The sequence below is a fragment of the Phallusia mammillata genome, chromosome 6, assembly GCF_965637545.1.
Source record: "Phallusia mammillata chromosome 6, kaPhaMamm4.hap1.1, whole genome shotgun sequence".
NCBI lineage: Eukaryota > Metazoa > Chordata > Ascidiacea > Phlebobranchia > Ascidiidae > Phallusia > Phallusia mammillata.
The window spans coordinates 7,696,695-7,712,148 of NC_137257.1; the positions used below are offsets into that span (position 1 = coordinate 7,696,695).

General features: G+C 37.3%; 3 protein-coding genes across 3 annotated transcripts; 1 reads left to right on the top strand and 2 right to left on the bottom strand.

Moving 5' to 3' along the window:
- The first annotated feature begins 1,498 nt into the window (after window positions 1-1,498).
- Window positions 1,499-9,462, top strand: LOC145233314 (solute carrier family 23 member 2-like). Its single transcript, XM_080098025.1, has 13 exons — window positions 1,499-1,605; window positions 2,154-2,294; window positions 2,659-2,825; window positions 3,297-3,483; window positions 3,798-3,979; window positions 4,218-4,338; window positions 5,287-5,423; window positions 6,184-6,351; window positions 6,513-6,633; window positions 7,399-7,571; window positions 8,161-8,342; window positions 8,643-8,754; window positions 9,034-9,462. Exons 1-13 carry the CDS (start codon window positions 1,555-1,557, stop codon window positions 9,131-9,133), a joined length of 1,842 nt encoding a protein of 613 aa, XP_079954151.1. The 5' UTR covers window positions 1,499-1,554; the 3' UTR covers window positions 9,134-9,462.
- A 1,780-nt stretch (window positions 9,463-11,242) lies between these two features.
- Window positions 11,243-12,678, bottom strand: LOC145233316 (mitochondrial protein C2orf69 homolog). Its single transcript, XM_080098027.1, has 2 exons — window positions 12,598-12,678; window positions 11,243-12,209 (listed from the first exon to the last, which is right to left on the bottom strand). The coding sequence occupies exon 2, from the start codon at window positions 12,193-12,195 to the stop codon at window positions 11,284-11,286; it is 912 nt and encodes a 303-aa protein (XP_079954153.1). The 5' UTR covers window positions 12,196-12,209; window positions 12,598-12,678; the 3' UTR covers window positions 11,243-11,283.
- Window positions 12,679-12,746: 68 nt separating this feature from the next.
- Window positions 12,747-14,571, bottom strand: LOC145233315 (GPI alpha-1,2-mannosyltransferase 3-like). Its single transcript, XM_080098026.1, has one exon. The coding sequence runs from the start codon at window positions 14,502-14,504 to the stop codon at window positions 12,831-12,833; it is 1,674 nt and encodes a 557-aa protein (XP_079954152.1). The 5' UTR covers window positions 14,505-14,571; the 3' UTR covers window positions 12,747-12,830.
- Between the last annotated feature and the right edge of the window lie 883 nt (window positions 14,572-15,454).

The following is a 15,454-nucleotide window of genomic DNA, read 5'->3' on the forward strand; positions in this document are numbered from 1 at the left end:
TGAAATAATAAACTGAAAACGATTTACATTCCAAGGCATGTTTGAGAGGTCGCTTTGATTCAGTAAAACGCCTTTAAAAGAATTTGATATAGGCGTGCTGTGTTTATGAGTGTGTCGTTGTCGCTGGTGTGCGTTGAAGCTCTAGGCCCTAGGGCTAATTTCAGCATTGGACACTTATTTATAACTTAGTTTATGGAAAAGACATGGAAAACTTGTTTAGTCTATATTTTTAATGGAAACACATGGAAACTAGTTTAGTTTCAGACTAACGTACCAAAGGTTTTGTTTTAGTGACTTACGTGAAGTTAATTCAACAGCTTTATATATAAAAAAAAACAGCTTTATCATGCAGCACTTTACTTGTACTATAGTTTGTAGTGCCAATGTTTGACTAGATTCGCTACATTCATTTCGATGTTTGCTTCCACTTATTTTGTAACAGGAAAATAATGTCGTGCCTATCTGATAGGCCCTATCACGAATGCAAAATGAATTGTATACAAACGAACGAATGGCAGCTTATATCCGGCTTCACATTCAATAGCAACCTGCACCCTTCATAACCGCTCTGCACTACTGTGCTCACTGTAAACATAGCTTGCCTTTTTTAGTTTACTGAGCTGTTTTCAGTGTGGTAAAATCAAGACTTATTGTTTGCGATGAAATATGTTCTGCACCAACAGATATGTGAAGATGTTTTGTAAAATTCACGAAAAACATGGACTGTAGCGATTATTGTTAAAGTGAGTCGCCAATAAGGTACAGCTCTTACGTATTCCTGGATAAAAGGGTCGTTTTTTACAGAGCCCACCCCCAAAGAGGTAGTTTTTAAACGGTAAAACCGAAATAGGCATTCACAAAATTTTTTTTGGTGTTTCTTTAGCTGATAAATTTTCTTGATGAAAGCCCAATATAGCACTTTGGTTCCAATCTTTGATGCAAACAAAGATCAATCTGGATATGCCTGTAGGCAGTTATGCCATAGTGTTCAAAAGGATATTAGAAAATGTCTCGCACCATCAGCTCTTTTTTCCCTATCCGAGCCCTGTATGGAAATCATGGTTGCGATAGTTTTACGTAAATTCGCAATGTAAACTTGACAGACGAACACTTTTTGATCCTTGATTTTTTGCCAGAGGCAATCCGTGTGGTCTAAAATAACGTGTATAACAATTTTTTATGTCGTGGAGGGTAGTGGGAGATGATTGTTGTGAAAGCAGATAGACAAACGTCTGAGCATTTGCCGAAACGTTTTAAATATGAAACATGTCCTTTTTACGTCTATTGGGGCCGTTTTCTTCACCATTAAACAATATAAAAATATTTGTTGAAAAGTTGAGGTTCAAACAGAATTATTATTGTTTAGTCAGAAACAGTAAAATTAGATCACTTGATATTTGAGAAAAAAAATGTCTTGGTCTGACTGACTGATGATTTACATAACCTTATAATGTTGTAAGACCTGTTAAAGATGACTAATGACACAGATATAGCCTACACCTCCAGGGTATATTTTCTGTAAAAAGATTAGACAAATTGAATTTCTCTGCGGGAATGGAAACTGAGCAAGACAATAACATCAAGATCGCACGAAAAGTCGTACAAGTATGCAACTGCTTATATAGAACGGTGGCTAACCAGCGAGCCTAATTTGTTGATACGCCAACAAGTTTTATATAACCTATAGGATGTTATAATATCTATGATTAAGGCTTTTCCTGGAAATACTGCTCACTGATAACTAAGCGCACTAAACACAACTATGCCGTTGGACTATAGAGCGGTGATCGCTGGTAGATATTCAACATGATTTCTCGTAGATTGCGTATAAAATTATCAAACTATGTCATGTCCCTCCTTTTTATCACCAAGTGGACGAATACAATTAATCTAATTAATGATATGACACATTGACTATAAGCTCGTATTAAATTAACAGCTATCAGTCAGGTTGAATAAAAAACACTTGATACATAAAAAACACGTATTTATACACACAAAAAACAAACAAACATTGTAATCATTGCACTAAAATCTTTTAGCGGGTCACTATTTATTTTAAAATCCATATATCGGCGCAAGCCTTTTATTGCATTGTGGACACATGTTGCACATACCTTGTCTAAAACATCCTCACTTAACTTTACACACAGGATTCTTCCGCTGTGGACAGTCATATTGATACAGCTAGCCTCACAGGACAAACGATAACAAAACGAGATGAAACCACCAACCTGGTCTACTCGTTGGAAGACAAACCTCCGTTGTATGCTTGCATCGTTCTTGGCCTTCAGGTTCGTTAGCCCGTTTTTGTAAATTTTCGCTGACGGTTAGTTGGCATGCCCTATGCGGGATAAAGTGCAATAAACCTGTTAAATAGACAATATACGCAGAGAATGATTTGATCCTAATGATTTCACACTAAAACGATCACCTTCTTTGTTTAATATATATTAACTAGCTATTTCGACAAAGGGTTTATAAGGAGGAGAAAGCTGATTATCTTTAAGCACCACAAAACCAATATTTTACATGTTAAAATATGCATTATATAATAATTAAAATGCAATATCAGTTGGCTATACCGGTACCTTTCCACACACTAACCTTACCAGTCATTTCCCAAAATGTTTTTCAAATGTTACATTTTATATCAAGCATTATCTGGTGGCAGTTGACAGCTTGGTAGCTCTTCCTCTTCTTATTGCGGGACATATGTGCGTTCAAACCGACGATGCAGGAGACGTCGCCAAAGCCCAGATTATCAGCAGTCTTTTCTTTGTGTCTGGTCTTGCTACACTCCTACAAACCACTGTTGGTGTGCGGTGGGTGGTTAATCGGTTTAGGTTAATCGGAACACGTTTATTAATTCTAAAAAATGGTCACATGTAATGGAATTACATACAAAATTGTAATGAAATTACTGACCTTTTTATAACAGTATAAAAATAGAAAGAAATTGTACAACCAAAGTTGCAAGTGAGGCCTGGCTCATTGGGTCAGGTTCAGAAAGAAGTTTGAGTAAATTGGGTTTAACTTCACCTTTTTTCAATTTGATAAGTCTAACTTTTGGGTCTAATTTTGTCTTTACAAAATGTGAGGATTCGTGCAACTTTTCAGCTTCCACTTTCCGGTTCAATCCCGGCTTTCGCCCCCAATTTCGGCCTCAAATTCAACCAAAACTTTTAACGACAAAGAGGGTGAAAGTAACAACGTTGGTCAAAATTGGACGTATCATTGTTCAAAGATCTCTAAAGAAACACGATTTCAATATCCACTACATGTTATGTTTTCAGACTTCCCATAGTCCAAGGTGCCTCAGCTGCTTTTATCGCACCCGCTTTGGCAATTCTGTCTCTTCCCCATAATCAGTGCCCTTTGCCACTGACACCAGCCCTTGCAAACAGCACAGAAATAATGTATAATGATACAGATGGTAACATCATTGGGGGAGATGAAGTTTGGATGAGAAGAATGAGGGAGGTAAAAAAATAACATTACCACAATTAGGTTACGTTTGATGTGTTAAAAATTGTACCAGTCACTCAAAAGCAAAAGCAAACATTATGAGACAATTATGCACAAAAGATCGACTTTTTAACACTATTGAACTAAAACAGTAAGTTAGGATATGTGCAAGTATTAGGATATGTAGGATATGTACAACCACAAAAGACTTGCAAACTCACTCCAGCGCAAATCGTATTTTGAGGAAATAAAAAAAATCATCGCAACTTAAGTGTGGTTCATTGATATTTGTGGTCATACAGTTGCATAATTACAAGATTATTTTACAGATACAAGGTGCAATCGCAGTCGCTTCGTTGCTCCAACTTTTTCTGGGAGTAACCGGTGCAATCGGATTTCTGTTGCGGTATATTGGACCTTTGACCGTCGTACCCGCTGTGACACTTGTTGGACTTAACTTTTTTAAAGTAGCCCACCAGTACGCCTCAGTGCACTGGGGTATCGCGATGTTGTAAGTGTGGTGAATAAAATATTGCGATTTCTTGTAAACCAACATTTAACATTTTCTTGTAACATTTTTTACTTCAGTCCAATGCGAATGACGTTTAGTTGCATTGCGAGTAAACAAATATTGCATGACTCTTACAAAAATAAATTTTAAAATCTGTTCTTTTATTTGTTCTCTCAGCTAAGAAGGCTCTCGACCTCTGCTTTAGGTTACAAAAACATTAAAACGTGACTTTTTTCAGTGGGACAAGTGTTGTGATACTTTGTTCCCAGTTCTTGAAAAATATCCAAGTTCCAATTCCCACATTTTCCCGAAACAAAAAATGCCACATCACCAGGATTTGTGTCTTCAAACTGTATCCGGTGAGATGTTTAAGCTTATAAATTACTTGAAAACATTTCATATCATTAGACAACGTATATTGGCGATGATTACTCCTATCGTACTGGGATTTGAAAACTCCAGAAAAGGCAAAATGGGTGGACATCATAATAATCGGATATAAAGTGAAACAGTTCCCAATGGACTGGCTATTTATTTGTTACATATACTCTATACTATAGACCAGTGGTTCCCAACCTTTCGTGGACCATGGCCCCCTTAAAGTAACTTTTTGGTCTCGTGGCCCCCTTCAAGTTACCTTGTAGGACCTGTGGCCCCCTTAAAATGTAGATAGCAATCTCGTGTTGGAATGCGGTATAAAATTTTGGCCCTAAACAGGTCTAATAGAAAAAACAAGCGTGATAAACCTCACTATAAACAAACAGCATGCGAAATAGTTGATTAAATTTAGGAATAAAGAAAGTTAAAGTGAAAATGACTTTTAGTGGGTGTTTCTTGTGAATCTACGCACGTGGCCCCCCGGAACACAGTTCGTGGCCCCCCTGGGGGGCCATGGGCCCTGGTTGGGAACCACTGCTATAGACTCTATAGCAGGGGTCGGCAACCCCTGGCACGCGTGCCATGGTTGGCACGCGAGGTGGTTTTGCATGGCACGCCAACCGATTTGCGTGTCAAATTGAAGTAACAGTTTACCCTGTTACACTGCGTGTTTATAGTTTTTATCATGCCATTGTTATAAAATTCAGCCTTGCATGCACAACACACTCTCGTTTCTCTTTATTATTGATATCTGCTGGCACGAACCACTATTATTCAGAAAAACGTTGGCACGCGAGGTCATTAACACATGGAAATAACAAGCAATTTGGCACGCGTCGCATAAAAGGTTGCCGACCCCTGCTCTATAGTGTATGACAACCGTTAAACTTTGCGATTAACTAATAGCGTATACCCTCATTGTTTTGCAGATAACTATTGGACTTGTTTTATCATGGCTCCTCAGTTACATCTTCACAGTCACCAACGTGTTTTCACCATCACCCGACCATATTCACTACAAGGCACGAACTGACATCAGTTCCAACGTTATATTTAACGCCCCATGGTAGGAAATAGCTTCGGTTCTACATAACAAGAATGACAAATATTGTATTCAGTTAAAAACACCATTAACCATACGTAACTTCTGTTCCAAGAAAATTTTCGGATCACACCAAATTTTGAAATTTGTGTACACCAAATATTAGGATTACAAAAGGCTATGAACCCAATAGCTGTGTTTAAACATATAATTTTCACTGGCGCGCCGTTTGAACAATATAATTGAAAGCTCTTTTTACTTTATTTGTCAGTTTTTGTACAGTGCTATAGCCCTAAATCCAAGTTAAGTTTTGTTATGCCCAATCATAAACAGCACATCCGTCACTTTTTCATAGGAACTGTTTACACCAGGGGTGTGCAACATTTTTCGTCGGTTCTGGGCCATATAACTAATTTCGGACATCAAGGGCCATACAATTTTTTCATGTACACAAATAATTTGAAATTCTTCCAAAGAATCAATACATTTATTTTTCCAAACATACAGAATTTCGCCGCAACACTGGCGTTCACAACAAAATAAATGCTTAACAAACAAAGGGAATTATTACGTCACATTCGGTGAAGCACTTTTGTACGGCCATCCGGTTAGAAAACGCTGGTTTAGTTTATACTTATTAATTATAGTATAGCAACTTAGGAGACTTACCAAAAAGTGTGTTGGTGAGGGCCACACTGTATAGTTTGGGGGGAGTGCAGCAAGCACTGCACTAAGCCTTGTCAAGTTTCTGTTAGTTGACTTGGGCCTCGTTTTTTTCCTAAAGGTTTCGTTTTCCTTATCCCGGACAATGGGGTCTTCCCCACGTAACAGTTGCAGGAGTAGCAGGGATGCTTGCTGCAGTAATAGCAGGAACCATTGAGTCTGTTGGAGACTACTATGCATGTGCAAACTTGTCGGGAGCGCCGAATCCGCCAAAACATGCAATAAACAGGTAAAGGGTGTAAACATGGTGGTAAAATTTTGCATACTAAGTGGTACAATATTTTATAAACCCGTAACAAATAACTGCTGTTATTTTTTTGTCTTTTATTGTTGCTGCATTGCTGTATTGAAATTACAGCATTTGACTACAGCCTAATAATATATTTTTAGAGGTGTGCTAGTGGAAGGTTTCGGATGTGTACTGAGCGCTTTGATCGGTACAGGTTTCGGTGTGACTTCATACAGTCAAAACATTGGTGCAATCGGAATAACAAGAGTTGCAAGCAGAAAGGTAAATTGGTATACTACCACAAAACACGCGAGTTGGCAAAAGCAAGTACTACATGTCGCACACCGTCAAAAAACTGGTGTCGTTAAATTCGGTAAGAGGTCATGCAGTGACCGTTTTGCCGCAATAACGTGCCCCCGGCAACCGTTGATGGTAGTCAGTGACTATAGCATTGTGTTTTGCACGTCCAACGTACATAGCGTGGATAATTTTTCGCGATTCGATATTAAATGCCATCAGGAACTTTTACTAACGTAAGAACTCACATCAGACAAAGTTTGCTATATACCGAAAGGTGGCGTAAAGAGCATATTTATTAAAATAAAAGTAAAAATTAATAAGGTTTGAAAACTAAATCTAGGGTTAGTAATAAAGTTTGTAAAGTGGGTTTGTTGGTATTTTTATTATAAGACCTTACCCAAACCCTAATAGCCCTAATAGCCCTAATAGCCCTAATAGCCCTAATTGTCAGCATTTTCACTCAATTTACTTTTAAATATTTTCAAATGCTCTTTGCGTCACCCATTGGTATTCAGCGAACTTTTGCTGTTGTGAGTTCTTATGCTCGATAGCTTTACCATTCCACTTTGACCTGACATAGTGATCGCCGTACTAATTAATAATATTGAGCAAATACGTATGCTACAAACTTGACAACAAAATTCATTCTGACATTTGTATATTACAACAGTATCTCGGTTAAAACAAAAAACATAACAGGGGTACAAGCGAAATAAATGCAATATTGGTACCTTTGTTTTCCCACAGGTTTTACAAGTAGCCGGTATTCTTTTCATGTTTTTTGGGGTGTTCAGCAAAATTGGCAGCGTTTTTGTGACAATGCCTGACCCCGTAATCGGAGGAGTTTTTTGTGTTGTGATGGGTATGATCATTGCTGCTGGACTCAGCAATCTACAATATGTCGACCTCAATTCACCAAGGTAATTAGGATATGTTTTTTCTTAATTTTACCGACGTAAGATATGCTTTTCTTGAAAAAAAAAACATGGGACAAATTAGCCAACAATTAGTCATTTTTCTTATTGGCAAGTTGCAATACATACACCTCGTAAATAACTTACTTGGAATGGAAACATAAATTTACCTGTTGTAATGTAGGCCTACCATACGTCCTCGTTTTGGAGGACACGTCCACCTTTTTAACAAAAACTAAGTTGTCCTCCAAGGACAAGAAAAAGGGCCCAAAACGTCCTCCAGCCAAATATAGTTCATCTTTGAGCTTATTTTTTAAAGAATACAGGTAGATTTTATAGTTTTTGAAAATACAAGCTTATTTTAGTGTTGTGATGTGATAAATGTTAAACTATATTCAAACTATTGTATACCATCTCATTTCTGATGCTTTCATTTTTTTTGGGGGGCCCATAAAGCACTTTTTTCATGTTCTTTCCAACAATGTGTCCTCTCTATCCCATTTGGGGGATGGGAATATGGTAGGCCTATGTAATGATGTTGTGAATGTAGGCTCAACCTTAACTGTTTTAGGAAAAACGAGTAGTTTGTTTTCAGAAATTTGTTTATAATCGGATTTTCTCTCTTTATGGGGATGGTAATCCCGGAATGGATGAAAACAAATCCGGGTGCTATTAATACCGGCCTTGTTGAGTTAGATCAAATGCTTTCTGTGCTCTTGCAAACTTCTATGCTCATCGGTGCTCTAATAGCGTTCGTATTCGACAACACTTTTCCGGGTAAGAATAAAGGTTGATAGTTGTTATTTTTTCGTAGCCAGTGCAAAACATTTTTTAATGTGGCGTTGAGTGTGAATTATTTAACTAAACTTACAGATCTATCACCAAAACGCAAATGGGCTAAATTTCCTTTTGTAGCGTGTTTTTTTGAATTAACTGGGTTGTGTGCTAGTATGGATTCAGTTTATATAGCTTATATAAATAAAACTATAAATAACATAGAAAAGAATACGAGGGTTGTGTCATTAAACAACCACTCTATAGGGGGTTATGCGGGATTTATATTTTGTAAACTCGTAGGAACATCTGAGGAGCGCGGTTTACTCAAGTGGAAAAAGAGATGTCAAAAATCAACTAAAACCAGCGTACCCCAAATAAATTGTTATGATCTACCATTTCCCACAAACTGCAGGTAACCTACGGCGAAATTAAGCAAAAATATTGCCCACATGATTTTTTTCGCATTTATACAATGAAGATTCTACATGAAATATCAGGCTTTGAATTATTATCGATAAGTTTTGTAAAAAAAGCTTTTTGATATTCATCATGTAGCTATGTATATAGACAGAAGTAAACTAAATACAAATTATTTACTGGACATTTCGGCAACAGGCTACAACTGATTTGATTTATTTAATAAAAAAATGCTTAAAGTAATTTATTATATTGTAAAAATTATCTGATAAAGGCTTTCAAGATACTTACCCTTTCTACCCCAATGTGGACAATCGATTGAGTCGCTACCAAACAGGGAAAAAAGCAAACGTCACAAAACCATTTTTTGCTGAAATTGTTCAGTGCGAATAGATTGTACAAAACAATTTGCAAGGGTATAACTGTTTAAAGACGAAAATGTAGCTTTAACCTTTAAGTCGCTATTGTAACTGATTATCTATTCGCATTTCGTGTCAGTTTTGTAGCGTTTTTAGTTCAACAGGCATAGTATTTTTAAAAGCTACTTCTGTAAATTTGCTATTGGTGAATTGGTTGTGCAATAAAATTTGTAAAATATTATTTTAGAAATGTTACTTGGCTTATTAGAGAAAAGTTATGTGTGTATTTATTTCACCTACGAGCTGTAAACCAAACGCAAACATAAAGGTTCGAAATAAAGTCACTTTTAAATATTTGTAGTTTGGGTAGAGGCTTTATATTAGGTTATGTCTTGTGACAGTAAAACAAATGTCTTATACCAGTGGTCGGCAAACCCCGGTCCGCGAGGAGTTCGTTACTGGGCCGTACAATGTTTTAGGTTAAATGCTATAAAAAAAATTGCCCATATATCCCGGGGATGATAAAGTAATTTAAGCGATTTTATTGCTAAATATTTGCAGTTTTTTTAAGACCGGTTCGCGATAAAATTTTAGTTTCACAAAAGGTTGCCGACCCCTCTGTCTTATACCACTTCAGTTGAAAGACACAAAAAGAGGTAGGTAACACGTGCGATATGCCAAACATATAGAAGATACAGATAAAGTACAACGGGCACCTCTTAGCAGAACTGGCACAAAAATAAAACGCAGCAACTGATAACTCTGACTGTAACGGACAATAACGCTCCCCTACAACAAAAACCGTTGCAACCATCACACCATACATGCATTGTTACGTCACAGCTGCTAACCTTGTATGTGTCCCACTTTAACAGTTTCCTTGTTTCTACACGTGCAGTCCAGTTAGTGTTACAGTGGTATCTGAGTTAGTTGTGAGTGTATTAAGTTGTGTTATGGTGCATACTTTTATGTGCTGCAAGTAAGATTGTCTGTACTGTTATGTAGTTATGACGTTCTTTATACTATTTGGTTTAGGTGGTCGAAAATCGTTTTCAATCACTCTTAATTTCAATAAAGTGCATGTGAAACTGACCGCTCTTATTCTGCCAGTCGAGAGACTAAAAGGAAGATTTAGCAGCAATGCTTGAATTCTACACTGACCATGTCTTAAGATCGCGTTTTAACAGAGAAAACACGAGATATGAGACGATTTAAAGCAGGCATGCCTTTATTAAAATATCTCTGACTGAATGAGTTTGTTTCAGAGTGTGAACCGGAACTGAACTCGAACCCGCGAACCGGTTTGAGCGGTTTATTTCATTAAACCCGAATCGCTAATTACGATTTTCTAAAAACCCGAACCGGAGTTGAACCCCATATTTTGTTTGGCGGATGACCCGAACCGGAACTGAACCAGTAAAAGTGCAGTGTATGTATATTTTGTGATTCTGTTTCAGAACAGCGGTAGAGCTACTAACACCACAACGAGAATCTACCTTTCGCTTTCACAAGGGGGCGTAAAGAGCTGAATTTTTATTTAGCGGCTATAAATGGGTTGGGAAATATTTACATACAATTTTTACATTAGTAACTAATTTTTTGGGTTAGTTTTGTTGAATTTTAAGTGCTAATACCTTACCCCGACCCTAATAGCCCTAACCGTGAGCATTTTTGGAGATATAACCAATCAAATTTGGTGGTAGATTCTCGTTGTGGTGTTAGTAGCTCTACCCAGAACAGCGCACTGTAGAATACGCGAGATAACAGTTATAGGGCGTGTCAAAAATAACAGTGCACAGTGACAATTTTTTTAGAGTTTGATAAGGCCAGATAGATGATGGGTAGAATTAAAACTAAACGAATGAAAATTTAAACCCGTTTGGTCCGGATAATTTGCCCGAACCGGAACAAAACCCGAAAATATACATTAAAAAAAACCTGAACCCAACCCTTAAAAACAAAACCAAGTGAACCCGAAGCGAACCTGAACTCCCTGGTTTGTTTGAGCACAATACGATGTTTCACGTTCAACATACATATGCTGCAGACTATTTTCTACGCGACCTTACAACGAATCGAATGTAACATGATCTGGTGTTTGCCTTGACGACAACAAACTACAAAAACAGGCATTGGTTGCATATTTTGAATCGAAATCGGTAACATTAAAACACATCTAGGAGCTTAAAATGCATTTCAATTGTGTGCGGTTCATCTCCGAAGTGCAAAACTTCAGTAACTTCAAGTTGTCTATCCCGCAAAAGTTTTACAAACTCGGCCTCGGATTCACCTTTCCATGGTCGATGGTCGTCTCGTACCTGATAAGGGGATACGTGGACAAAGAGCTTTGATTTGGACAAGGGTGAACGGGCAAATGCCTCAATAATGTGTTCATCTGTAACCCAAACGTCTTTTTCGCCACTGTGCCCACCATCAAGCCAAAATATACTTTTTATAGAATTCAAAAAGCTATTTGAAACTAGAGAATCGGCATTTTCGCTGTTTGGAATCGCGCCAACTTCGTGAAAAAATTGATTGAGCACGACGCATCCTTTGCTAAATCCAATGAGCGTATTTTCCTTTGGCCTTAAATCAGGTTTACCAAGTGCTTTGATTTCCGCCGAGGCAAATGTATGTTTCAAATTTTCTAAACCGTTATAACCAGAATCGTGCGAAGGCACACCCATGATCGATTCGCTTTTCACAAAATTTTTGTACACGCAAATGGTGCCATACGCCTTTTTAGATGGCACAAACAGCCATATACAACTTTGTGGGAATTTCTCGCTAAGGTTTTTCATTGTCCGCTCGTAGCTCCATTTCACAAAATCACGTGCCATGTGATGACGTTGCATCACGTGTTCGAAGTCCTGGACGTCACCAGGAAAAAATATGACATTTTTCGCAACCTCAGCTTCATCCAGTTGAATCTTCGGTGGTTTGTACACAACTGTGTTTTTTCGTTCCAAAATGCCTTCTACATCAGAAAGCACAGTACAATCCATAATAAAGAATGACTGTGTGTTGAACCGCAGTCTCTGTGACCATTGAAGATTTTGTATGCACTTCAGTAACATCAGAATAGTTCAAACTGTAACAGAAAACAAGAGAGCAAAATTAGCAATTACAATTGTCAACCATATGAAACATGGTCATTATGCTTAACTCCAGTTATAACACAATAATACAGTATTTATTGAATTAATGCCTGTATAACGCAGAAAAAAGAAATGGTAGTTAATGTAGAACTTTTAACAACTAAAACAAAGCATGTCACTACAAATTTGGCCACTCCGTAATTTAAGTCGTACATAGTTGCTTTATGTTTGGTGATGAACAAAGTTGCAATTTACACATATACAGAAACAAGTTTTCTTTTAAACGGCTAATAATCCTTTAAATAAACTGCAGAAAAAACTTTTTGTTGTGTAGACTTGTTCTTATCCACTGTGACTTAGCATACAGCAAAAAAAACTTACCTTAAAAAACTCTACATGTTTCTGACTGATCCAAAAAATTGTAATTGACATTTTTATTATGGGCATGTGTTTGCTGAAAGGTTTTGTTTCAAATACATATGTTTACTTGCATGTAACTATTGGTTGCAGGTTGGCCACTACATCGGACGTCTGAAAAATAATAAAAAAACATACATTGATAATAGGTTCCAAAAAGAGAGAAACTAAAAAGCAGTTGGCCTAAAAACATATACTTAACCATCATTATTAGGAAATCGACAATAAACCCACATATTTTGACCAGTTTTACCTTCAGGAAAGTGGGTGTGAAATGTGGTAAAACAACTGGCATAACACATTGATATTGAAGGCAAAACATCGGGCAACAAATTGTCATACATTATTATGTGTTTGGGTAAATTATCAGGGCATTTGTTAGATGGCGTAACCGACTGAAGTACATTTATATCCAACCATTGTTTAGGATTTTTGTAAAATGTATCTTGTTCGTCAATATATTCACGTTTGCCATAACCCTCTAAATCAGGGTGACAAGTAAGAAAATGCATTGAAACATTGTGATGTATGTGGCTGTAGTACGGAGTAGAATGGCATGGCAACAGAAACAGTGCAAACTGACCGGTTAGTTCTGTGTTGTATTTGAGATCAGATTTTGCTCTTTTTTGCAAAAAATCAACAACTTTCAGGGGTGCAGATTGATGTACCAGTCCAAAATACAAAACCATAACAAGATTTGTTATAACAAGCCATGCCACTGCAAGCTTTTTCCATTTTCGATTGAATGAACGCATTGAAATGCCAGAAAAGAAACATAACATTGGCACTAAGTTAAGAAGGTATCTGTGCTCTTTATGACCTGGCACAGAATACATAAATACTGTTGACCCACAAATTACCAACAGCATAGTGCTAACAACTTTTTCCCTGCATGAGTGAATAATCCGTTTCCTGCATGTTAAGTAAACACCATAAGCAACCAATGGTAAGTGGGGCCCAGTGATAACAGGAATACCCTCAGTTACATACCAGTGCCATGGCTCTCTGCCAAAGTATGTGCCCTGTCCCGTTATTACATTGAAATGCAAAAAGTGATAATGAGCAAACACCCAGCGGCCATAAATCATTCGATCCACAAAAGTCGCAATGGCAAGGGTTAAAAGAGCTAAAACAGCAATTTTTAAAAACATTTTTACCAATATTGTACTGTGTCGAAAGTATTTGTACAGCAACCATACATACATCGGTGCCCACATAGCAGCACTAGTGGGACGAAGTACAACAGACAAACTGGTAATTACTGTAAACTTTGATATCTTCCATGTAACTTCACTTTGTTTCATACCAAGATTCCAAGGATAGTAATACATAGCAAAGCAAGCAAGTGCTGTCTCAACTGTGTTCATCAGTGTTCTGGAAGCACAGTAAAACCAAATCCATGATGTACACAAACTTAGAGTTGTCCAAATGGCTAAATCCTTTCCAAAATGTTCTTTGACAAATCGATAAAAGTACACATCAGCAAAAGTACTCATTACAGCTTGACATATTCTGGGGCCATTTATTAACATACTAACAGAGTCAAGGCCAGTGTATTTGAAAGCAAAAAACAGAACAGCTATTGCCAATGGATGAAGATATGAGCGCAGGCCAAGCTTCCATTCCCAGGTAAGAAATCCATATCCATAAACTAGCTTGTGAGCAACCTCAAGTGATTGCCAGTACTCATCTGGAGCAAAATAGGTCTGAACAAGGGGAATACTAACTAATCGCAAACCAAGTATCCAATAAAGCATATTACTTTCACTAAAAGGTCCATAGTTTACAATACTGTTCGATGCTGCATCATCTTTTTCATCGTCCTGTTGTTTTTGCAGAAGTGGCCTACGCTTATGCACAGCAGAAGACATAATGACTAAGACTTAAAAAATCTATATAGTGGAAACATTAATCAAGTACCGTAAGTTACGGTCCGTAACAAAAGAAGATTAACTCCACACGAAAAAACAACTAATAACAACTAAAAAAAACAACAGAAAACCATTTGTACAGTGAATGGTATGCCAAATGTGTTTCATTTTACACAACACAGTTACTTTCTGCTTAGTACAGAGAAAGTAGAGAATGGAGCCCTGCCCTTCTATACCCCTCCGGTTTGATAAAAGAACTTCAAAACAAACGCACGTGATGTGCAGTCATGCATGAATAACTGGTTGTGACATCACAAAATCCAATCACCAGAAATTTTAAAGGAATGGGGTTGAGATTGATAAAGTTTGCAATCCTACAAAATCCATTGTAGATAAAAAAAAAATTTGATACTCATCCCTTGAAAGGTACAAGCAATAAAAATTCAAACAAAACGATAAATGCAGTGGATATACAACCATATCCAGTATAGCCTAACAGCTGTGCTCATAATAGGCTGTGGCTGTAAAAATCTGTGCGATCTGCCTGACATATGTTCGGTATAGTTAGTTCATGAACTGACTGATCGTACATTATTTAAATAAACAGCGAGTGCTGGTGCCAGAATGCAATTGTGACATTTACGCAAAGGTTCTCAGGGGAATAAGATGCATTTACCGTAACTCATGTATTATAGCCTACTGTTCGCCTGCAGACAATTCAAGGCGTAATATTCTTTCTAAATTGTAATTGACTCGCTTATAATAACGCAAACCACTAAAGCCCAACTATAATCGCAAAATTTACGCCGATGTTTTATCAAGTAATAAATCCCTTCCTTGTACTTGCGTTACGTTGAGTTGAGTTTATTTCGCTTGGTGAAAGACAACATGGCAACACAATTGCACTAAAACAATCACCAAGCCGGAAATAGCTGCGCAACGTTAAGACA